The sequence below is a fragment of the Channa argus genome, chromosome 3 (genome assembly GCF_033026475.1).
Source record: "Channa argus isolate prfri chromosome 3, Channa argus male v1.0, whole genome shotgun sequence".
Lineage (NCBI taxonomy): Eukaryota > Metazoa > Chordata > Actinopteri > Anabantiformes > Channidae > Channa > Channa argus.
This window is the reverse complement of record NC_090199.1, coordinates 17204403-17228851: the sequence shown is the minus strand read 5'-3', so window position 1 is coordinate 17228851 and position 24449 is coordinate 17204403. Positions and strand designations below refer to the sequence as shown.

At 41.2% G+C, this 24449-nt stretch overlaps 1 protein-coding gene across 19 annotated transcripts in view; it reads left to right on the top strand.

Moving 5' to 3' along the window:
- LOC137123522 (nuclear factor 1 X-type-like) overlaps nt 1–24449 on the top strand; it is a 103756-nt gene that overhangs the window by 34198 nt on the left and 45109 nt on the right. For 16 of the 19 annotated variants that reach the window (XM_067497360.1, XM_067497358.1, XM_067497364.1 and 13 more), the window contains one exon: nt 606–1137. In XM_067497360.1, coding sequence (XP_067353461.1) covers nt 606–1137 — 532 coding nt within the window. Of the gene's footprint in view, nt 1–419; nt 1138–4056; nt 8451–24449 lie in introns of those variants that run through there. The other 3 variants (XM_067497347.1, XM_067497348.1, XM_067497366.1) reach the window with 2 other exon arrangements.

The window sequence follows — 24449 nt, the reverse complement described above, 5'->3', positions numbered from 1 at the left end:
GTGTAGTTTTGTACTGGGTAAATTCAAGTCTGACAATACTTTTATTTGTGAGTAACACATTATTTTATTTTTTAATTTAGGCAGATACCTTTTACACTAAAATCGTCTTTAAAAAAACCTTTACAGTAGATTAAGTTATCTTTCTCACGTCTTGTCTTAACCTCATTTAATGTTTTGTTTAGTGTTTGTGAAGTGTGTCCTTTGATTTGATGTGTGTTAGGTTTTAGGTAGAGATGGTAAAGCATCTATCTTTCTTTCTCTGTCTGTCTCTCTCTTTCTGTCTGTCTCTCCCACTCTCTCTCTCTCCCTCTCTCTCTGTCTGTCTGTCTCTCTCTCTCTCTCTCTCTCTGTCTGTCTGTCTCTCTCTCTCTCTCTCTCTCTGTGCACCCCTCGCTCATTCTCTCCCTTCGCTCACACAGAGCAGGCGCCGCTCCTCCATGCTGCGCGCCGGTGCTAACTGCCTCTCTTCTCTCTTCCCTTCCTCACCCCCACTCCCTCTCTCCCCATCTTTCTCTCCCTCGTTCTCCCCCTCTCTCTCCACTACCACCTTTCCCCCCTCCTCCGTCTCCTCCTCCACCCACCATCCGCCCTCCTCCCTCATCCAGGATGAATTCCACCCCTTTATTGAGGCCCTCCTGCCCCATGTCCGCGCCTTTGCCTACACCTGGTTCAATTTGCAGGCCCGCAAGCGTAAATACTTCAAGAAGCATGAAAAACGCATGTCCAAGGAGGAAGAGCGTGCGGTGAAGGATGAGCTACTGGGGGAGAAGCCAGAAATCAAGCAGAAGTGGGCCTCGCGCCTGCTGGCCAAGCTCCGCAAGGACATCCGGCCTGAGTTCCGAGAGGACTTTGTGCTTACCATAACGGGGAAAAAGCCCCCCTGCTGCGTGCTTTCCAACCCTGACCAGAAGGGCAAGATACGTCGCATTGACTGCCTGCGCCAGGCTGACAAGGTGTGGCGGCTGGACCTGGTGATGGTCATCTTGTTCAAGGGCAGCCCCCTGGAGAGCACGGATGGGGAACGGCTGGTGAAATCACCACAGTGCACCAACCCTGGCCTGTGTGTCCAGCCGCACCACATCGGCGTGTCTGTGAAAGAGCTGGACCTCTACCTGGCCTACTTCGTCCACACGCCAGGTATGTGGCAAAACTGGATACACTAATAGGGAATGATGCCAAAAACAAAATCAACATGTTCTACGTGCTCATGTGCATGCGCATACAGATGTACACACATATTCACACAAGGATACACATTGAAACACTGTATAAACAGTAAATAAATTGGGAAGGGATACAATAAGTTTGCTAATTTCCAGCAATACTGAAAATGTGTTTTAAATGTAGGAGAGAATTACACTTACAATTGAGCTATTTGATTATTAAATATTAAAAATAAGAATTTAGAAGTTAATTTAATTATGTGTGACCCATTAGGCTGTTCACACTGTATTCAGTTAAATAAATACATCAAATTATAACGTCCATTCTTAACCATCCATGCACTCCTTTAGCAAATGGCAAATAGTTTTGCTTCATTTCTTTATTTATTTTATTCGTATTTGCCTTTGGTTTTTAATGTTTGTTTAGATGACAGCATTCTCTCAACAGTCAAAAAAAGAGAGTATATGTTAGTGCATTTCAAGGGCATTTGCCCAGTGTGCTCTGGCAAGTGCATATTCTTTTTTTTTTGAGCGATGCATTTGTGGTTTCAAACAAGCATGTATTTTGAGTTTTCTTTATAGGAGGGAATTTGCATTCCTTTGTGCCTGTGTGTGTTTTGATGAGATGATCACCCTTGTAAATTGTGAGTTTTTGTGCGATAAGTGAGAGTCACTGTTTATAAGACTGTACTCAGTCAAAAGTGTATGCACCACGATAAGGCCACTGTGTGTGTGTGTGTGTGTGTGTGTGTGAGAGAGAGAGAGAGAGAGAGAGCACAGAGCTGTGAGTCTCCTGCTCTCAGGCCACAGGCTGCTGCCACCTTCACCGTCTGCCTGAACGCAAGCACCACGCTGGACCTGGCTGCCAAACTCACACACAAACACCAGTGCTCACAGTACTACTGCAGCCACTTTCACACCCATACACACATACAAAGACTGCTAAATAAAGATACACACATTTAGTAAAATCACCCACACAACACGCACACTAAGCCAAGGACTATCATAGATACAGTTTGATACAGCCAAACATTGTTGTATCTCAGCCACCACCGTGAATACACTCACTCACACCCGGCCAAACATCACTGTAGCCTCCAGTGTGCGTACTCTTCACACATGGCCAAAACACTGGCAGTCGTATTTTTTCCTCGCATTGCAAAAAACACAGTCACAGCAACCACATAGACACTCACACATGAAAGACATTTTGCAGCCAGTTCCTCCAAATACGCACTACTTCACCGTGTGCTGGCCACGTATACAAACACAGGCTCATGACCTAATATTATCTCAGCTGGAATTTTCTGGAAATTTCAAACAGTGACTCAACCAGCTTCACACACAAATGCACACACACACACACACACACACACACACACACACACACACACACACACACATATATATATATATATATATATATATATATATATATATATATATATATATATATATATATATATATATATATAAAGCCCACCCCATTCACTGCTCAAATACACACATTCTCTCTGCTTAGGCAGAACTCTTCTGGTAGCCACTAGTATGAATGTAGCCAAATGCTATCACAGCCGTAGCTCTCTCTATCCGATACAAACACACACACAAAATCTCAGTCCAGGCCAAACACCTCACACAGCCCAAGCCAAATCCTGGCAGCAGCTCCAGCTTCAGTCTGTTAGACTATCTGTGGCGGTGACAAACTGTAGGTAGCAGACAGTACTGATGCTGAAAATATGTCTTATTGCTGTAGTGTTAACTCTTTTCTGACAAATTGTTTTATCATATGCATTTGACTTTTATATTCACTTATTTTATATTATTTCATTCATTTATAGCTGAAGATAAATGACACATTACTACATAAACCAAACAAAGCTCCCCTGGATTCTGGGGCATGGAGTTGTGTTTTGAGATTTCAAATCATTTGAAATCAAAAAATATTATTTTACTTGTAAATTACTCTCCCGGATATTACAAAAATTACACACTGATATGTGTTTAATCTTACTTGAGGTTATGTGTTCGTTGAAAAAAAATTGTTTGTAATTGAAATTGTATATCTAAATGCAGATATTCCTTTGATGTTGCAGTTTTAGTTTTGGAAAGAAATTTCTTACAGGGCTTTGGTATTTAAATTCATATAATTAAAGCAAGTTTTCATCTAATACCTGCTGCATTTACCAAGTAAAAACAGTTATTTTTTATACAAAGAATATTAATTTATTAGCAGTCCGTTTTCAGTAGGTTGCTGCACACTCATCACTACAGTACTTTAGTTTACAGCAGTGCAGTAAAACACGTGGCTGCTTTTAGGGTCTGCCCAGTGTGCTGCTCATTCATAATGTGGACTTCTGTGACTGACTCTTATCTTATCTGTTTAAAACAGTGTGCTTCAGTTCTGTTATCTGCCTCCAGTGAGCCCCTGCACAGTTTAAGTCCTGGTCGGATAGACACTTTGGGTGTAGAGTCACAGAAAGAAGGGGACGGAGCAAGAAACAAAGGGCAGACCAGTGTGTACAAGTGTCTTAAGGTTGCTCCCCACACTTACCACACTTAACTCTCATTTACTTTTAAGTAGTCAATGCATTATTTCTATTTCAAACAGGCATGGAGGCCTACATTTATCTCTCACATATATCTGTTACAGTGATGTGTCGTTGTTGTTTTTAATTTTTTTATTTTTCGCCTCAGTCACACAATGAATGACCATATGTGCTCATTGTTTGTTTTTGTTTGGTTTGTGTTTTGTCGGTCTTTAGCATCTCTGTCTTCCTCGTTCCTCTTTGATCCCGTGCACACTTTTGTTTTGTCTCCTTAAACATCGCCCTCATTGTTGCTCTCACAGAGGTAAAGCCTCTGCTGATCTCTTTTGTTTATATTGTAGGAGACACAGAGTGAGAGAGAGAGGGAGAGAGAGCGCATTGGAAAGGAGAAGAGGCTGCGATAGTGATTGTTCTGTTTGGCAGCGCCCGAGCCCCGTTGGTGTGGGAAGAAGAGAGAGACGTCTTGTGTTTTGTTTATGACAGAGTGGCAAAAGCTGCCACAGGGAATCTCTGGGCTTGCCGTCAGGCTTTCTCAGACTGTTCTGCAGCCAGCCAGCCTTTGAGATCGTCTCTGTTACGGAGCATAACACGCCACAGCCGTAACAGAACAAACCACACTGACACACTACACAGCCTTTTCCCCATTTTTCAAGCATCTCAGATAAAAAGCAACAAACCAGATAGAGCATTGTGTCTGAACAATTTAGCTAAAATATTCGCTGGCAATAGAGGAGAACAGTTGTGGTGTTGTGCATTTAGTAGTACATTAGAATTAGTGTGTGGGGTTCTTTTTTGGTGGGGGGACTGTTATTATAATGGAGATAGTGATCTCTTGGCCCGGAAGCGCAGGTCTGCCAGAGCACTACAAACTGGCAGGGTCCCTTTGATAACCCATGAATGGAGTGTGTTGGATAAGCTTATTTCACAGTACTAGTTTAAATATAATTCTCAATTCTGTCAGTCTGACTACTGCATTTGTGGGTCCAATTTTAGACAGTCCGAGGAGAAAATCATTTAGTTGCTTCTCGTAGTGTTCACTGGACTATTTGATTTATACACTTTGGTTTTTTTTAGCCTAAACTCAGCACATTTATGATTTATTCAATTTAGGAAAAATACAAGATAAAAAAAAAAACATTTGTCAGGTCCAAAGTTAGCTTAGTGCTCTTAGTCATACTTTGGACTTCATTCTTGGTGTTTTTTTTCCTTTCCTTTGTACTCCGTAAGTGTGATCATGAAAAGATGTTTCAAATGTGTTTCCAATCAAAAGTGCAGTACAGGAAATTTGCAGTCACTCCGAGGGAGGTGTGAAATGTGCTCGCCGTGCCATTTCTGCCATGACCGCTCCACACTCCACGGTCTGCGGTGCCAGATCCTACCTCCCTCTCACTGTAGCAGCAGTCATGCCTTGGACTGCGCTGTGAGAAAGCCTAGAGAAACCCTACTGCTGTGGCCAGCCCCACGCCAATTCACTGACCACAGGAAAGATTCACAAATAAAAACCTGACTTGTGTTGATTCCCGCGCAAAACGGAGGGGAAAGAGAAAAGTTATGGGGGAGAAAAAAGGGGAAAAGCAGGAAAAGAGGGCAAGTAAAACAGAGAAACAGAAGAATCCTGATAGTCTGATAGTCATGACCGACATGATGAATGTCTTGCAGTGTGTTAGAAAATTGGATTTCACAAGTTCCCACTGCTCTGTTGCTGTTTTATTTCCTGTGAAAATAATCTGTTTTGAATTACTTCCTGGATCTCTTCGTTGGCTCCCATGACATCAGCAGAGTTGATTGTCCTTGTGCGTAAGTGTTTTTTTGTTTGTGTCTGTGTGTGCGCAGCTTCGGATGACCCTCAGCAGTGAAGTGAGCATTGAGTTTTGATTAAATGAAATCTTGACACTGAGGGATTCTGTCATGTCTGAGGCTTTTGTATTTTGTGTGTGGTGGGAACAGGGCCCACGACAGCTAAGAAAAGCTCTCCACACGCAGAGCGGCTTTGGCATCAGTAAATGTTCACTGAGGGCTCTCATTTAGTCGGGTCTGCATTTTCTTTTGCATGTCTGGCGTCAGGTGGCTCCATATCAAATCTGAAGGGTTAAGATAGAGGGAGAGCCCCATGTGATGTAAAGAATTTTAGCGCGGGAGAGTGAGAGGGATCCTTCACACACTATTCTTGGCGTTGGAAAAAAGTCTGTGTATTTGGATAGCTAATAGTATCGGGCTCGCCAAAACCCTGTTGTGTTCATATTCACTCCAAAACATGCGCGCATGCACACACACACTGCATACAGACCCAGACGCAGGGATAACATTGGGGTGTCACAGATATACATGGACTGATCTAAACACACAGGGTCTGCATGTATCTCATGAGACCATGATAGCACAACCAGACTTGAGAGGGGGAAATATATAGGAAAACCGAGTCAAAGACAATGATATGTTTGCTCTCTCATTAAATTGACCAGTGAAAACTGGCGTGTTCTTTTTTCTACAAATAGCTCTCTGCTTTTTAGATTTTTATATAACAACCATAGGCCACAGTTTCTTTGGCCATGCCTGACTCAGGAGAGAGCAAAACCTCTGAACATTTCTGGTCCACCCACATCTGTTTCCCTTTGTGTGAACATTTTTAATGTTGGGTGATATGCTGTAAACAGATTATTCCAGTGAAATTTGGAGACCATCCTCGCGGTAAAACAAAGAAGTTTTTGCTCTTTGACTCTTTTTTTTTCTCGGACCCGCTCATTCTCACCTGTGAAAATCTCCATTGTAAATGAAACAGAGGTTAAAAAAAGCAGACATTTTTCAGCTTTCTTTTTGGCTCTTACAGAAATCCCATCTTAGTTATATTTATAGTTCTTCAAATTCATGTTAGATTAATTACTGCTAGGCATACAGTTCCTGAATGCATAACATAATAATACTTATTATAAAAATTATTCACACACACACACACACACACACACACACACAATTACATTCAGTATAAAAGTACTAAGCTACATTTTCTGTGATCATACAATTGATAATTATATTATTCAGCAAGGTTTCATTTTGTCAAAAGGAAAAAGTGTTTTCATGTGCTGCTGAACTGTATAATTCCTACAGTTGAGATTTAAACACATACTTAAATACACAAATGATTGTCAAATAAAATGGGTGTAGTGTAAGCAAAGCACACAGGGATTAAAAACTGCAATCTTATGGTAAATGTGTGCTCTTATACATTTTGTGTTTAATTTTTTATTTGTTTGGGGAAAAATCTAGACAACAAAAAGGGGGCAAAAGGGGGGAAAAAAAGAAGAAGAGAAGAAAAAGGTTATTGAGAAAAGAGTGAGAAGCAGCGAGGGGTGGTATTGTCTGTATTAATACTGTGTCTTCCCAGTGCCGGGTCTCTTTTCAGTCTTTTGTAGCGGCGGCAACCATGAAATGCGTCTGTCCCCAAAAACCATATACCCACTCAGAAGGGTTTCCCGACCTCTGAGAGACATAGAGGAGAAGGAGGAGATGGAGCAAGAGAAAGAGTGCAGTGGCCAGTGTTTGCTGTCAGGCAGGCTAGCCAGAAACGAGACAGAGCCAGGGAACATTGCTTATTCACCGGGCTGCACTCAGTGAGGCCCTGGCATCTATATCTGGCCAACAGCGCCATTCACCCGCACAGCTATAGTTATGCTACAACGAAAGTCACAATAATTTGCTATTTTTTATTTATTCATTTTTTTGTTGTTTCAATAATTTGTTTCCTACACTTATTTTTCCCATATATGGCTTTTCTAAGTTTCCTAGCTGAATAAAACAAAGTCAAAACTGATTTAGGAAAAAAAACCTACTTGATTTCATTTTGCATATGTGGGTTGCAGAATAAAGAATTTATTATGTGGGCGAGTTTAACACAGAAAAGGAGTCTGATGTTCATAAAGTGAGAGGAGTTGTGAGAGGAGTTGTGTCGGCGGCCGTTTTTGGCACGATGCTATATCTCTATACGGAAGACGCCAAATTTTCATACACAGTCCCTGCCAACCTCCTCCCTCTGATCCTTGCTTTCTTCTCTTTTCTTTTTTCAAATGTTCCCCTTTTCTTTTATTCCTCTTTAGGGTTCAAATGAATGCCCTCCCCTAGCCTCATTAGCACCCTGGACTCCTGTTAGCAGCTACAGAAAAATGTATAATAACTTGTAAGCACAAACATTTTAGCCCTCAATAGGACTATTATCCATGTTTTTCATGAAAGCAGGCCATCAAGGGGCGGTGGGCCTTGACTGTGAGAGGTATTTCTTTAAATCTCGGATGTTTCTTTTATTTGTATGCAAAGATGTTTTACCACCAGCCATTCAGTCTATATATCTTAAGACTGGTATTCTGCGTTTTGTATTGTATGTATCTTTACATTTTATATTTGAGCATTGTGTGTTTTTAATATTCTGACATAAAATATTTATAGTGGAGGCATTTTTCGTGGGCTTTTAGGCCTTATTTTAGTTTATTTTCTCTTTTGTGCAAATGAAATGCCTTTATTCTTATTTTCATCTGGTCATTTGGTTACTGATTAGGTTTGTTCACCTATGTTTTGTGCTTGAAACCTCTCGTATCATGGTGATTTTTTTGTCCAAAATATAATATTTGTTTTGCCACAGGTCAGTCATCCTCTTTGTGAGGCAACCTTCACAACTTTCTCATAACGTAACAAACTACATTTGGGGTTTGTTACACCATAAGAAGTAAAGCAATTTAGAGAACACACAAAATGGGGGGGGGGGGGGGGGGGGGGGGTAGAATAAGCAAACTAGCTGAGAAGCACAACAGAATGCAGAGAATAAAAATTGGCATGCGCCTAAGTGAGTAAGCTTCAAATCAGTTTGGACACAGATCTAGGACACTAGACAGAGAGAAGAAAGCAGGATGAAACGGGATAGGGAACAACATGGGATTGAAGGCGGGGGGGTAGATTGTATATGTGTGTATATGTGCCTAGTGGAGGGGGGGGTCTAGTTAAGTAGAGGATGAGATGGAGGGGGTAGGTGGGTAAGGTTGAGAGGGATGAGGAGGGTGGGGGTGTGTTTGGTAGAGTGTCCCTCAATGACGACTTGAAAAACAGGCCGGTAAATAAATGGAGTGGCAGTAAACAAGGCTCGGCGCTTCATCAGAAGCCTCCATTCATCTTTGAACAGGAGACTCTCTTTTCTCTGAGGAGACAGAAAGGAACCCACTGACGCTGACGAGAGGACGGTGCTTGTTTAGATAACAGGATGAGTTTGGAGTGGAATGGTGTTAGTGTGTATGAGTGTGTGTTTGTGTTTGTGTGAATTTGGAGGGGGTGCAGAGCAGGTGGGATGTAGACACAGTCTTAATGAGTGGGGTAAGTTGGGGCTGGAGATGGTGTGTATTTGCTTGTTCTATATTACAAGTGTGGATTTGGTGAAGGTTTGTGTTTTGGGGTTTAAAATTGTGGGACAGGCCCATGACAGAATGTGTTTGTATGTGTAGAACAAAGTGGTGTAGAGGTGGTGTGCTTTTGGCAAACATTATGCAAGTGTATGCACTGATGTGCATCTGTGTGTAAGAGTGCATACTTTATGTGCATTTGTCTCTGTCTGCTGATTTTACATGGTTATTTTTTCCAGACTAAGTTCTGTGCTCTATTTTGCATGATTTACAGTCTTGTGAGCCAAGCAGCAGGTCTTGTTTTATGTGAATTACAGTTTGGAAGGAGCGGGGTCTCAGGGACACCGCGGTGAACTGGCTACAGCAAGGTGCTGCTTCAGCTGTTCATAATTCTGATTGTCAGCCCATTTATGAAGAGAGCCAGATGAAAACTGACTGCTTAAGTCTTTTTGCACAGTTCCGTCATGTAGTTTTCTTACTTCAGAGACAATTATTAATGACTACAGAGCTGAAGGTTAAGTCACCTCCAAGCATTCAGTGAGTTCTGACTGATAGAGAAGCCAGTGGAGAGTTCTTTCAGAAGCCACATTTCTTTTGTAGTCTTTAACTCTTGTGTTCTTTAGTGTGAATGTTAACAAATTTTGTTTCCTATAATTTTTCGTTTTCCAACGAAGTGAGCGTGCAGAGAAAGACATGAGATGTGCATCTATTACTTCAACTCAACTGATCTTATGGCTGAGCTTTGTACTTTTCAACTCCAACCTCAGAGCAGTTGAAGCACACTCATGTTCCTATTCGCATTGCCAAATCTTTCTTTTAAAAGTCCATAGTGGGTTTTCAGCAGCATCCAGCATGCTAACGGTCTTTCGGTTTCTGCCTGTCTTTTATTGGTTATCAATGATGTTATTTTAATGTTCTTCTTTATTTTTTTTAAACAGGGCTTTTTTTGTTAAGATCATTTTGGACCACAGGTTTGATTTTTAAGGTTGCCATAGCATTTCTCTAGCCTCTGTCTTGCCATCTTGAAGTTCCCCTCCTCAGCCCACCCCATTCCCCTCACGTTTATTGGACCTAAATTCGGCTGGTACCATGGCAACCAAGGCTCCCAGGGAACCTTGTCTGGGCAAAATCCAAGGTGCCTCCAGGGTGACACTGGTTGGCGTTGTCTGCTTTAAAGGGCTGTCGCCACAACATGTTGCAACAGTAAGGCCAGCCTGGTTCTGGCCTACCATGCCCTTGGTGAGAGAGTTAGCTTGCTAACATCCGTTAACTAACTACCGTCTAACATGACCTGCCATATCCAGTGACATTAGCCACTAGTGCAGGCCTCGGCGACTGGAGCATGGGGGAAGCAGGGGAAGCATTTCACCAGCATGCATATTGATGTGGCATGGCTGGGTGCCCAGTGCTGCCTACCTCCTGCATGAGGGAAAGCAGGAGAGAGAGAAGAAAGAATGAGAGGGAGAAGACGGCATGGAAAGGCATTTATAATCTATATTATGAGTGTATACCTTTTGTGAACAATGTATTCCTCTTGTATGTAGATATTAACTGCATATATTTGTCCCTTTGCATCTTGTCAAAACATGTGCATGATATTTAAATGCATCATTATGATGTGTACAGCACTGTGGTTCTTTGGAGGCAATATGGTTTTATGACAGCCACCAAACCAACAATGTCAATTAGAGATCAAATTTAGTCATGATGGGTTATTGTTTCATTTTTCTTCAGAATGCTTTGTTTTCTCCAAGCAGTGTGGGTTATTGTGTGTAGGTACACGTCCCCCTGTGTGAAATTGAATGTACGGTCATCTGCTTCACCCCGATTTATGGAAAACAAAACATAGAGTTTAACCACAGACACCTCATGTCTAATCTGATGATTATGTAGCGTGATCCCGATTGTATGCTAAATAAAAAGGACACTTAAGTTTATTTGTACTTGCTTGAGATACTATGGAAGCCATTGGACACAATATCACATTGTATAGAATGGCACCTGGTATGTCCACCCTTCCACACATTCAAATGCAAAAACATACAGTACACACACAGACCAATACAGTAGGTATCCAGGTGGCACTCATCCTTATCACCTCTCATGCTGGGCTTTCCTGCTGTTGCACAATGAGCATAGGAGACTGGAGCAGCATGGTCCTGCTGACTGAAAGCATATGTACACGCTTTCAACAGCAACCGCTTCTCCAACCATTATGCCTCTATAGGTCGTTTGTCAATACCCTCTCATATGACCCAGTAAACTGTTTGTCCATTGAAGGACAGCCGTCTGTGGACACCCCTTTTGGTGTCAGACAACAAAATGGTGGAAAACATTGTTTACAATCGAACAAAAATGGTGGCCAGTATTACAACTGTTTTGTCGCTCTAAACACCTCACATGTCATGTGTCAAATGACATGAACCATCTAGCTGCAATTATGATATTAGCAAATGTTTCACACTGGACTCGAATGGTCTTATGTGAAAATCCGATGTCTTATGACCCATCCACCACCCCAGTCAGCCTCCAGACAAACACTGGAGAGTCTAAATACTTTTTTTATTTTTTGCATTTAGTGTGTCTGTATGCAGTTCTTTCTTTTGTTTTCTCCTACTGGTATGGGGAACAGCGGCGGCTGCAGTCCCCTGGTCTACAGCAGTGAAAGTTTTCGAAAAATACTAGTAATTTAATAAACCTGTATATTGTATCTACATTTGGGCAGACTGGAGTGGCTTTGATACTCTTTGGCGCAAGAAGTCTGGGGTGCAGTTGTAGTTGTAGATTGCTACAACTACAGTGTGACACACCAGTAGAGAGTTGGCGCTATAGTCATAGGTAGATAGGAGAGTGCTCCAATTTAGCAGGTATTTTCCAATAAAAACTAAATACAACATAAGATGGTAAAAGTGGTGCTGGACATTTTGCATTTAACCAAAGTATATCTGTTGCTCACAGAGGTGTGTATAACCTGACTACAATTTTACTGCTCCCTTTACAGTACGATCCTGAGCCTAAGTGGAGAGTGTATGGGAATGGTCACACATTAACTCTGCAGGAAAAGCATGGATATCTCATCATTCTGCTTTCTTAAACTACGAGTCAGTGTTTGTAATTGGTCAGGGGAGAATCACTGCTACAGTGGATCACCTAATAAAAGTACAGTAGCAGTATACCAGTTTGCCAGAGCTTAGGTTCAGACCAACTAAGTAATTTATGCACTCAGAACATGGTATTACCTCTATGGTAGTTTCATCCATTTTCAACAATTTCTTTGGCTTTGTGTGTGGATGTGTGTGTGTGTGTTGATAACGTCAATGCTTCTTCATTAATCCAAGGTGAGTTCAACCTGTGGAAGGGAAACAGGGTCAGGGTGATTCGTCATGTGAGGTGTGTAAGAAGATACAGTTTTTGATACATGACAATGCTGGTGGAAGTGTGCATGGTCAGCCCTGCTGGGTTGCATAAGGATGCCAGAGATAGAAAGATGAACAGAGGAAAAAAGTTTTAAATGGCATGAAAGATGGAGTATTATTAAGTTGCTCCATCCTTGTTTGTTTCTCTTTAGTCTCTTTCTGTGTTCCTCCCGACCTGAAATTGGGGGTTAGAATGAGGATAGTGACGGGTTAATGAGCCCCTTTTCCTGCAATTACCCTTCCCTCTCCTATTCTTGCTTTCCTCCAGTTACCCACTCCCTCTCAAATTCTGTGTTTAGCCTTGCCTGTTATTCTCATTCATTTTCTTTTTCAGTCTAATCTTCCTGTTTCCCTCTTTCCTGTTTGCTGTTTGTCAGTTTTTCTGCTGTCACCTTCTTACAGAATAGTGGTAACTCAAAGTGGCACAAAACAAAAGTGTGGTCCATTAAAAAAATCTGGTTTTCATTTGTAGTAGATTTCTATCTGGAATGTTGGATGGAAACACTCTTAATGAAGAAAAAATGCAGAGCCCTAACCCCCCCCCCTCCAAAAAAAAGAAAAACTAATCAAGTGAAAACAAAAAAAGGAAACCGGGGGGGGCTCTGCATTTATTTCTAGTATAGGCTCACAGACTCGTTTTTTTCCTACTTACTGAATTTGTGGTCTGAACTACCTCTTGAAAACAGGATGGCATTTGTATAAGTACATTACTGTGTTTATGAGAACATTATTTCTTTTGTTTTTATGTTGTCTGGCCTCTGTTTGTGTTTAGTTTGGTTGCTACCCTGCAGAGCCTTTTTCTCCACTGTACACCATTCATAAAATGAAGTAGAACTGTCAAGGGTTTGCTTGCCCTTGTTGCTTTTATTTCTTTGGCGCAACATATTTTTAGAGTCTGACTATCCCCACTTTTCCTCATTACAGCCTCCTTGAGACAACAGGAGTAGATATTTCTGTGTGAAGATCCATTCACCTCATTTCAGATAAGCCAGATTACTACAATAAAGTTACTTCAGTTACTTGAACACATTTTTTTAGTTTTAGTTTAGAGTTATTGTCTTTCCTTGTGTTTGACATCATACTGAAGTCTGAGTTTAAAAATTTGTTTTATTCATTACAGCTGACTATTATCCTCAGTTTATGGTCATCAACATTGGCAGCAGGGCTTTGACTAACAGTGGTGTGGTTTAGTGAGTCAGAGTTGCACTTGTGGTGGGCAAGTCCCCAACTTGTGGGCCTTGAACAAGAAACTAAATGCCTTCCAGCTCCAGAGGTACTACTCTGTAAGCAACACTCTAAGCATAGTGCAATGCATGTTGGATGGTAAATACCTTGCTCTGGTCCTAGTGGGATGCTACATCCCAGCCTAGGTCCAACAGCTACACATCCTATTTCCTAGGCCTTTGCTAAGTAGAAATTATTGTGAATGCTAAATCCTTGTCTAGTGCACAGTGCTAACAAGTTGCAATCTAAGCTGATCCTTACAAATACAGTAGGTCATGATAAGCCTAAAAACTAGCATACAGCTGGCCTCCATGTGGACTGGTGTTATTGCAGGGTCAGTAGAGAGATGAATAACATAAATGAGCTGCTGATTTCTGACTGTTTGTGACACGTGGGGTTGTTGATTAAAAGTTGTTGTTGTAATTGTGGGGCTTAAAATGCCAGGTGGCGGATGTGTCCCACTAATCCTCTATCTAATGTCGAGGTCCAGAGGTGAAGCTCTCAATCTGAAACACACACATATGCTCACTTATAGTATTGCAAACACAAAAACCCATATGCATATACACGTGTTCTAAATCTTCTTTATTAATCACATGAAATTCCCAGAAAACACTTTCATTATTTGCAAGTCTGTTTTACATAGTATGTAAAAGTATGGCAAAAGGTGTACTGCACACACGTCCACAGTTAACTTCACCAGTATGAGCTTGCTTAATCGTTGCACTTGTTTTTTGTGTTTGTATGTGTTTTATGGGTTTTTTTTAAAGAAAGAGTCTCTATGTTGAGTTCATGTTGAGTAGGAAAGCTTTAATTTAGCATCCATGCTTTTGCTGTACATTATGCCTCTACACATATACTAACACCTCACATGTTTTTGCACAAGTCCATGTCATACTTTCTCTGTTGCTTTCTCTTTGTCTTTCTTTCTCCTGTTTTATTAATTTAGCAGTTTACAGGGGTTGCTGCTGCACACTCAAGCCATATAAAGGTGCACTTGAGATGGAGAAAAGTGTCACATTGACAGGGAGATAAGAGGGTTGATTGGCTGCTCCACCCTTTACCTCATTTCAACCCTGCTCTGCTTCCCTGAACTGTATGTGGGTCAACCACATACTGCCTATAGTTGATAGCTACAGTATAACATGAGGAGGCCTCAGAAGGGAGGGAATGGGTTGGTTCTGTCTTCATTTGTTATCTAGGATTATTTAAGGTCTCTGTCTAAAGTATCTTCCCTGCATAAAAAAAATGGCTTATTTCAATTTAACTTTATAATAGCTATCACATTTTCCTTATTGTCAGAGTATGTTTTCAGTCCTATAAAGTCCCATAAATGTCATATAAAGTTACGTAAATTTACAACCATAAAACAATTTAATAGTCATTGTTTTCATTATGCAGTGAGTTTGTTTGAGCTGTTAATAGCTTTTCTTTTCTCTTTCTTTCTTTTCAGCAGAGTCGCGCTCTGTTCTTGTCTTTATCTCAGCCCTCTGCCTCTCAGGGGCAGGTGTGGCAACAATGTGTTTTAAGTATGTATAGTAGTTTACAGCTCAAGTTAAGAGGAGAAAGGAGGGAGGCAAGCGGGGAGGAAGAGAGGAGGAACTGCTTTGCCCTGGGCGTCGGGTCATCTCAGGTGAAATATGTCTCTGGGCATGTGGGCATGGCCCCAAAGAGAAAGAGGAGGAGTTGAAGGAGGAGTCCAATTACACATAAAAAGAAACATTTGTTAGGAGAGATCATGACATATTCATATATTCTTAGTCCAAAGTGTCAAAAAATGTACAGTATTTTAGGTTTAATCTTTCAACATTGAGAAAGTCTGGTAGACAGGGTAATAAATGCTTCTGTCCTCTGGCTGTGCTGTGGATGCAGAATGTGTTCCTAATAAAAGGAAAAATATGCATCTGAGTAATGCATTAAGTGACCAGGAAAGTGTCAAATACTGTAAATACCCACTGATAGCAGCAAAGTACGTGTTCAGACTTAGAGCATTTAGTAAGGTGCTTTGTCAGGTGAACTCAGGAAAAAAGTGGAGCATCAAAAATAAACGTTTACAGAAGGAAGGAGGAAAAATAAAATGAGGGTAGTTGGAGGGTGGAATGGATGACAGATGATTTACCAACTTCAAAAATGAAAAGAGAGTAGAGTGACTGATAAAGAGGAAAGAGACGTGAGGAGGTGGCAAGAGAGTGAATAAGAGTCTGCCGAGAGAAAGGAGGAACATAAGAGAAAGAGAGAGCTTCTCTGCAGGGCGGGTTTCCTGAGGTCACAGTACTGAATATCACAGAGGAATGTGGAATGCTGAACTGCTGCCAAGGCAAACACACCGGCTGAGCCACCGCCACCCCCAGTGGCTGTCAAGGGCTGCTTTATATACACACATAGACACACAAACATGCAATCATATATGTGCATGAGAATACATACAGTCTACTCACAGAAAGTTGATAAACTGAACACTTTATAGAAATCACGCACTTGTAGAAATATCCATACTGTCAGAACCTGTGGAAGACAACAGTTGCTGATGTGCACGACTAAGGTAATCGGAGAGCAAGTTTAGGTATCTTTCAACTGCAGTTCTCTGCAGCCATGATTACTCTACTGGGATGTTGTTCTCAGATGAGTGTTATTCAGAAATGTTTTGTGTGTATAGAGAGAACATTATAATGGACCATGACAGCATAGCTGAAATGCAGGGAGCTGTAAGTTATTACAGCTGTGACACACATTCAAATACACACACAAATGCACACACACACACACACACACACACACACACACACACACACACACACACACTCACACAGCAATACATGCATAGACATGTGCATGTATATTTACACAAAGGGTGAATGACTCATTTACTGCAGGTTGGGCAAACATGTTAAAACACACTCACACATGATCCAGTGACTCATACACCATGCACACACATGCTAAATGATCGTTTGGTGCTTTGTCAAAGACGTTATATCCAGCATTGGCAAAAAATAAATGCAGAAAAGAACGAGAGGAGAGATCACCTTTAAAGAATTCACTTTAAGTAGAAATGATGAAAAGACAGACAGAATGCTCATCCAACGGCCAAGAAACTCTTCTGTTTGCCTTTCGTGTTCATACCAAAGTCAAATGAGAATCATTCTGAGCATTTGTAAGTGACTGAGTCAAGAAGACGTTGCAGCACAGACATCTGGAGTCAGACAGGTTCAGCAGGACAGAGGATGGGCTGTAACACAGAAGATGATGCACAGAGATCAGATATGGGAATGTCTTGTGTGACCTTTTTTGCATGTGAACGTTTATAGTACGTGTCCAAATGAGTTACATCTGTGCGCCTGCTTATAGGTTCTTATAAAAGTTAACAAGACAAATTGCTACAGTATGTCTATATCCATGGTTGCTTTTCTAGCTGCCATAAATTTAGAAGCTGTAGCGTGGAACCCGCCCTGTGTGTATATGTGTGTGTGTGTCTGTGTGTGTGTGGGTGTGGGTGTGTGGACATGTTTGACTGTGTCTTTTTCTCCTCCTGCACCTCCCTCCCTCTGTCTTGGAGCATGCCAGGGTCAGAGGTCGTAACAAGTGAGCCACTTCATGCTACTTTGATGTGGCTTACCACACATGCACTCATACACATACACACACAAGGTCAGGTCAAGACAAACAACACTTAGGGCCTTGTGCCTCCATTTGCTCTCTCTCAAGGCGCTGACAACCAAGAGAAACATACTAGAAGACCAAAGAGGACCAGCACACCAAAACCCTGGTGTGCTGGTCGCTAAACTTTGATGTGCTCTCATGTTTGTCATATGCACCTTAGCAGGTTTTGACAACAGCGCCATAGGTAGCGTAAGACGACCTAAAGGGCTATTTCCTAAGAAGCAATTCATGTGCAAAGGAACACATTAATTATTCTAAAGAAATGAAATCCGAACAAGCTCAGACTTGTGGAAAACCCCATTCTTGATAATATAAGATCAGTTCATTAAGTTGTAAGATTACCTGGAATATCATAGTGGGTTAGAGACCTTTGTGCATAAAACTGGTCAAGCTACGTCTCATTTTGCTAGTGCAGCAAACGGTGGACCTGTTGCCAAAGTTCTACAACCAGCTTACTGTAAAAATTTAACTTTGTTGGCAACAAATTTGTCCAACAAAGTCTCCTTCCAAAGAAAATGTATGTTTTGCATTTAAGGCTATCAGCTATTTTGTATAGGTAGACAGGTTCTGTGTGAATTGTGTCCTTTTGTACACATCCCAGGAGTTTAAAAGAACTCATTTAATTTGTGCAAGTGTTTGTGTGCACACATATGTATTTGTTTATGTGGCTCATGTTTGTGTGGTTCATGTTTATGTGGTTTATGTGTGTCTTTTTCATCCTGTCCACACCCTGTCATCTTCCTCCTTCTCCTTCTTTGTCCCTCTGTTCTTTTTCTCCCTCACTCATAGCAGTGCAGTTGGGAGAAGCAGGCCTGGAGTCAAAAGTGCAAGTGTGCCGCTTGGCTGATGAGTCACAGAGAGGCAGCTTTTCCCCCACTGTTTGTAAATATGTGGTTACCCTAATTGAACGCAGCTTCAGTTCCAAACAACTTTCATTTCTTGTTCTTCTTTTTGTGTGTGTGTTTGTGTGTGAGCATGGCCACAGCTGGAGCAGCAGTATTGAAATTGACAGCGACACAGTCCTGTACAGAAAATCATATATACAGACAGTTGCATATAACAGAGGCGGGTGCTGGTGCACACACAAATACTATTGAGAGGGATATAGCATACCATCCTGTCTCTCTTTCTACATCTTTGCTACACACACACACACACACACACACACACACACACAGAGAGCGACTTTAACATCTCTCCATAATTACAGGCTGTAAGATCCCAGTCTAGAGGCTGTGGTTTGGCTAGTCCTCCTCTCCCTCCATTAAGACACTAAGCAGCGTGTGTCACTCAGCACTTGGATGGCTCCTTCCCAGAGGTGGCAGCAGGGGGCCAATAAATGTACACTCTCACTTTCTCACTCACATACACAAACTAACAAACACATAGAGGTGTTAGTTAGGGGTCACGAAATGTTTTTCCTGAGGGCTCTTTTTGGGTGGCGGTGGCATCACTGCTGCCAACAGCTACTACTCGTCTCGGCCTAGTTTATCTAATCTCTGATAAGTTTTACACATACAGAAAGTGTCAACTAGATTATATGAATGTAATGCACAGTTTATTGAATGGATGGTGAAGTACAGACAAGGTCATAGGAAGTTACATTGTCTTTGTAGATTTAGAGAGAGAGTATGACAGGGTGCTGAGAGAGGAGCTGTGGCATTGTATGAAGAAGTCTAGAGTGGCAGAGAAGTATTTTAGAGTGGTGCAGGACATGTATGAGAACTGTAAGATAGGTGAGATGTGCTGTAAGTGTGACAGAGAAGTTCAAGGTGGAGGTGGGTCTGCATCAAGGATCAGCTCTGAGCCCCTTCTTGTTTGCTCTGGTGATGGACAGGCTGACAGATGAGGTTAGACAGGAATCTCCATGGACTATGATGTTTGCAGATGACATTGTGATTTGTAGTGAGAGCAGGGAGCAGGTGGAGGAAAATCTAGAGAGGTGGAGGTCTGCTCTGAAAAACAGAGGAATGAAGCTTAGTCGCAGCAAGACAGAATACATGTGTGTGAATCAGAGGGACCCAGGTGGAACAGTGATGTTACAGGGAGCAGAGGTGAAGAAGGTGCAGGACTTTAAAGCTACTTAGGATCAATGGGTCATATCAATGGACAGTGTGGAAAAGGGGTGAAGAGGCCTGTCCAAGCAGGTTGGAATGGGTGGAGAAAAGCAGACTAACAAAGCGCCAGTTGCATTTGCATTACCTGATCAAAAATAGAAATTCCTGCAGTTGTTTCATCTTCTGCTTTGCCCCAAACTTTAAATATATTCTAAAACTTCTGAAAACTTTTAATCTGAATTTCTTTAGCTTAATTTAGCTGGTAAGCAACATCAGTTGCAGTCATCTGCTATTTTCGACCCTATGACCTGAAACGTACCCATAACAAATTTACCTGTGTTATCTCAGCAAATCCAGAAGTACTCTTCACTAGATTCATCTTCCCCCCAAAATGTTTCTTTTCTTACCATCTTAACACAGCAATTTCACATTTTTGGTCCTTAAATAGTTTTAATAGAACTAATTAGATTACGTCCTCCTTCACAAGCCTAGAAGCACTTTATACAGAATTAGACTTTATTTTACCCTATTTTTGCTTGCCTACCTGTTTTCTTTTTCCTGCAGAACTATCTTGACTTTATTTAATGATCCAAGATTTTCCCCAGATTTAGGCTTATTGATGTCATCCTGTGCAAATCTCAAGGGTGGTCTGTAGTGGCAATTCCTATATAATTTCTCTTACAACATGTATATCTTTAAACTTTGGCTTTGGTGGCAGCTGAGTGAGTTTGGAGTTTTACCTTATCTAATTGAACTATGAAATAATCACCTTAGTTTTGCTTCTTATTATTAATAAGATAAACTTAATTTTGTATTTTGGTCACTTGATCACACATACAACATGAACTCTTTTGGATCGACTGTCACCTGCAGGTCCATCTGTACCCGTCATTCAACTTTAATTCATCCGTACCTAATTCTAATTGATTTGATTTACATAAGTTGACTCTTGCTTGAAGTAATGATTTGGGGTCATGTTGTATTGAGCTCTACAGTGGTCTGATCTCTCTTTGACCCCACACACCCTGATTTATCAAAGTGTTTAAGGCAGAGCCATATTAGCTTTAGAAACTCTCTCCTGGTGACAGAAATGGGTGATTAATCAACTGGTGATGGTATCACAAGCTCCCCTCAATCCCAAAGCAGCTTAGCCTCACTAGGGCACAGCCAGAACACACAGTGATTGTGTGTGTGTGTGTGTGTGTGTGTGTGTGTGTGTGTGTGTGTGTGTGTGTGTGTGTGTGTGTGCGTGAGTGAGTGTCTACATGTACACATGTAAATATGTTTGTGTACCACTCTACTGTCATAGTAGATTTTATTATCCCAAAGTACAAGAATTTAAAAAAATTTTTCTATATATCACTGATTATACTTATAAGGAAAACACTGTACATTAGTCAGTGATATTATTAGAGGCATATGATCGAAAAGCAATATGGGCAAAAGTGCTAGTGAGAGAAACAGATGCAGCTGTGCAGACACATTGGAATAAACATGCATGCACACACGGCTGTAACAGTAAACACAGTTTAAATCCACTCTGGGATTACAAATCCACTTACATTGGGTCAACCTGACTGTGTCAGCTGCAGATCCCACACTGATCCTGCTGCCCATCCACTCTACTTCATGTAGCATATTTGGAAGAACTAATATGGACCAATATGAATTCCCAAGTAGTTATTTAAAATGTATAAAGCATGTGTAAACAATTTGGTTTAATATCGCTTCCTGCTTTATTTATGTGTGGCAAATGTTGAGACCTTGCAGTCTGTTGAACCTCACATTGTAAAATCCTTAAGTTTAGTATTCTGAATTTACTATTTCTCAGATTTACTGCAACATACAGTTTAAGAACACCCAATGAAAGAGAAACAGCTAAAAGTAAAGGAGCCAAGTTATTTTGTCGGCTTGCTTTTGCATAAGTGTGGACAAGTGAAAGCGCACATCGTCTGAATGACTAATGACACATATGATATTGACTTTAATCACATCTGTTTATGTGATTTCATCTCCCTCCATTCCCATTGGACCTCCCCTAGTTCTTGGAATGGGCTGCAGCATGGTCTGCCAAAAATAATCGCTTGTTTGCTGCTATTTACTTAAATCTGTCAAAGAGGCACTGTTGGAGCCCATGCTGTTGTGGCTCTCTCTTTTGCTCCGTGTGTGTGTGTGTGTGTGTGTCTGCAAAGCACACAAGGACGTGTGTAAGGAAGTGTGTAATGTCCTATACTGTCCTCTCAGTTGTGTGTGAGAGTTAGATGTATCCAGGCATCCCTAGACAGTGGATAAACTCTCCCTCTCTCACTCACATACACACTCCTTTATAGACACACATAACCAAAGCCAGCCATCTAGTGAGTGTGAGACGACTCAATATCTCTCATTGCGTAGGAACCTGGCAGAAGCAGTGGGTTCATCTCAACGTCTCTCTTTGAGACCAAAGGCCTGTGAAAAAAATACACCCTCAGAATGTAACACACACACATACACAGCACCTCAGAGAAGTGAAGAAGTGTGAGACAGGGGTGTTGGGCTGATTTGTGTGGTTTGGATGTTTGCCTTTGTCCGATGAACGATGTAATTTTTCCTCCTACTTTATGAAGGATGAGGCAGGGAGAGAGTGAATGGTCAAAGAGCATTTAAGGTGAAAGGATGCCAGGCAGATGTCAACTCACACCTTCTCCCTTTTTCTTCATCTTGTGTCCATTTTTTCATTCTCTGCCTGTCCCTCTTCATCATTTCTCCAAGCATCTCTCTCTCTCAACTTTTCTCTTTCACTTTGGGGTCTGGAGGCACTACAGACCTCTCCCAGCTGGAACAGGGTCTGAAAGCATCCAGGGATATATCAGTTATTATTAAACTTGCTCTCCAATTGCCAAATACCTCATCACTCATGTGCACGCGCGCACACACACACACATATACCTACACATATATGCACATATACACACAGCACCTGGCAAAGTGAAGCAACCACTTTCTCACAGAAGATAGACATTAAAAAGAAGAACAAAACACCCTTCTGATTAGAAGTTGATGGGATTGTTGTAAATCTTCCCCCTTGTGATGGCAAAATGGTAAACACATGTCCGATCTGTTTTCTCAGAGTGCAAAGCTCACCAAGTGTCTTTTGGAACTTGTCTGTGTAACAATAATGATTTCACCACACCCAGCTGCCTGCAATCTTTATCCTTATACAAACTAGTCATTTAGAGTTACTAACTCAATAAATGCCAATACTTATTGGTGAAGCCCTTACTGCATACTCCAGACTGACTTTTTTTATTAGGAAAAAATACCATCAAAATTTATGAAAGTGCATAATAATCACCTAATTTATAACAACCAACCAATAGATACATTTTTCATTGTGTTTTTATGGGCTTGAGATAACTGTCAAGATTAATAAAACACATCACAGATGTTCATACATGAAATAATTACTCAAATACGTTGTTTTGAAATATTTTAATGCAGGCCAGATCTGTCTGCCATAACTCCTTTCATTACAAACTGTATTGTACTGGCTGCAACACTTAGTGAAGTTTGAGATAGCAGTGCTTATTTTCCTCCCTTTAAAAGAAGCCATTTGCTACCATATTGAACAGGATAAAATGCAGCAAGATGTAAAACGACTTTCAAAGTACAAGATAAAACACCTATCAAAATAGACATGAAGCCAGCATGGATGTATTTTGTAAACATTACTGGGAGATGGCTGTGTGTTGTGGTTCATGTCTTTTCAAACACTTGACATGCACAGGGAGAAAATAAACATCAGTAAAGTAAAGATTTGAAATTTAGTGACCCCAAAGCTTGCATCAAAGTTGCCAAACTAAACCTCAAACAATCAAAAGTAAAAGGAAGTGTGAGTTCACCAAGAAAATAGATTTTGAAGGTGAACACATATGAATTAAGCTGTTAATACATTCAAATGAATGTAGCCTAACTCTTGTAGACTGTTTAGGACTGCTGTCATGGTAACCTTACTGTAAATAAATCGCATTTTTACAGCCTTAAAATATTGTGTTGTGTGTTGAGTGTTGATAATGCTTCTGCATATCACTACTCTTGCCATTTGGTGTTGCAATTATTTGTTCTGCAGGAATCTCAACATTTCTGAATCAACACTTGCTCTTGAAATTAACTTGACCTTGGATATCAACTTGAACTTCAGTTGGAACTAGCATTTGACTGAGCCAGAGCCAATCAACAACCCTTGTTACTTGTATCTTGTATGTATCTCTCTCTCCCTCCATCACCCCATCTCTCCCATGTCCATCTCCCTTAATATTGGGATTAAAAAGCGGTTGGGGCATCAAAAGCCTGTCACTAGTTTATGGAGCATCACACAAGCATTTGCACACACACACACACACACACACACACACACACACACACACACACACACACACACACACACACACACACACACACACACACACCAGACATGAGAGACAGGCCATGCAACTTGAGATGGGGGCATTTGGAGATTTGGTATGGGGGTATTAACAGCATAGAAAGTGCTGTGTTACAGAAAGGGTTATAAAGTAGGTTAGGAAAGCATGTGTAAAAATGTAATGTTACAGTGTGGTTCTGTGTAAGTCCATGTGTGTGAGCATGCATTTGTGTAAGAACTAAAACAAAGAGGTCATGCTTCGAGGTCAGATCTGTAAAGGTTGATGGGGACGTTTGTAGTCATACGAAGCAATAAAGAGTGGCACTTGCTCAACATAAAGCATAATGTCATGGCTGCTTGCACTTCAAAAAGAAAGCCTGCAGTCATTTGAGACAAATGTATACTGTTATCGGGCAAAGCCATGCCTTGGGCTGCCATACATTATATACACATGTGCACCTTCCTGAAATATATGCTTGAACCCACAAACACACGCATACCGACAGAGCTGGGTTAACAGGGTACAGTTCCTGTTGTCTCCCTGATCAAACAATAGCAGCTCCATTACAGCCCTGACAAGCCAGACTGTGCCAAGGG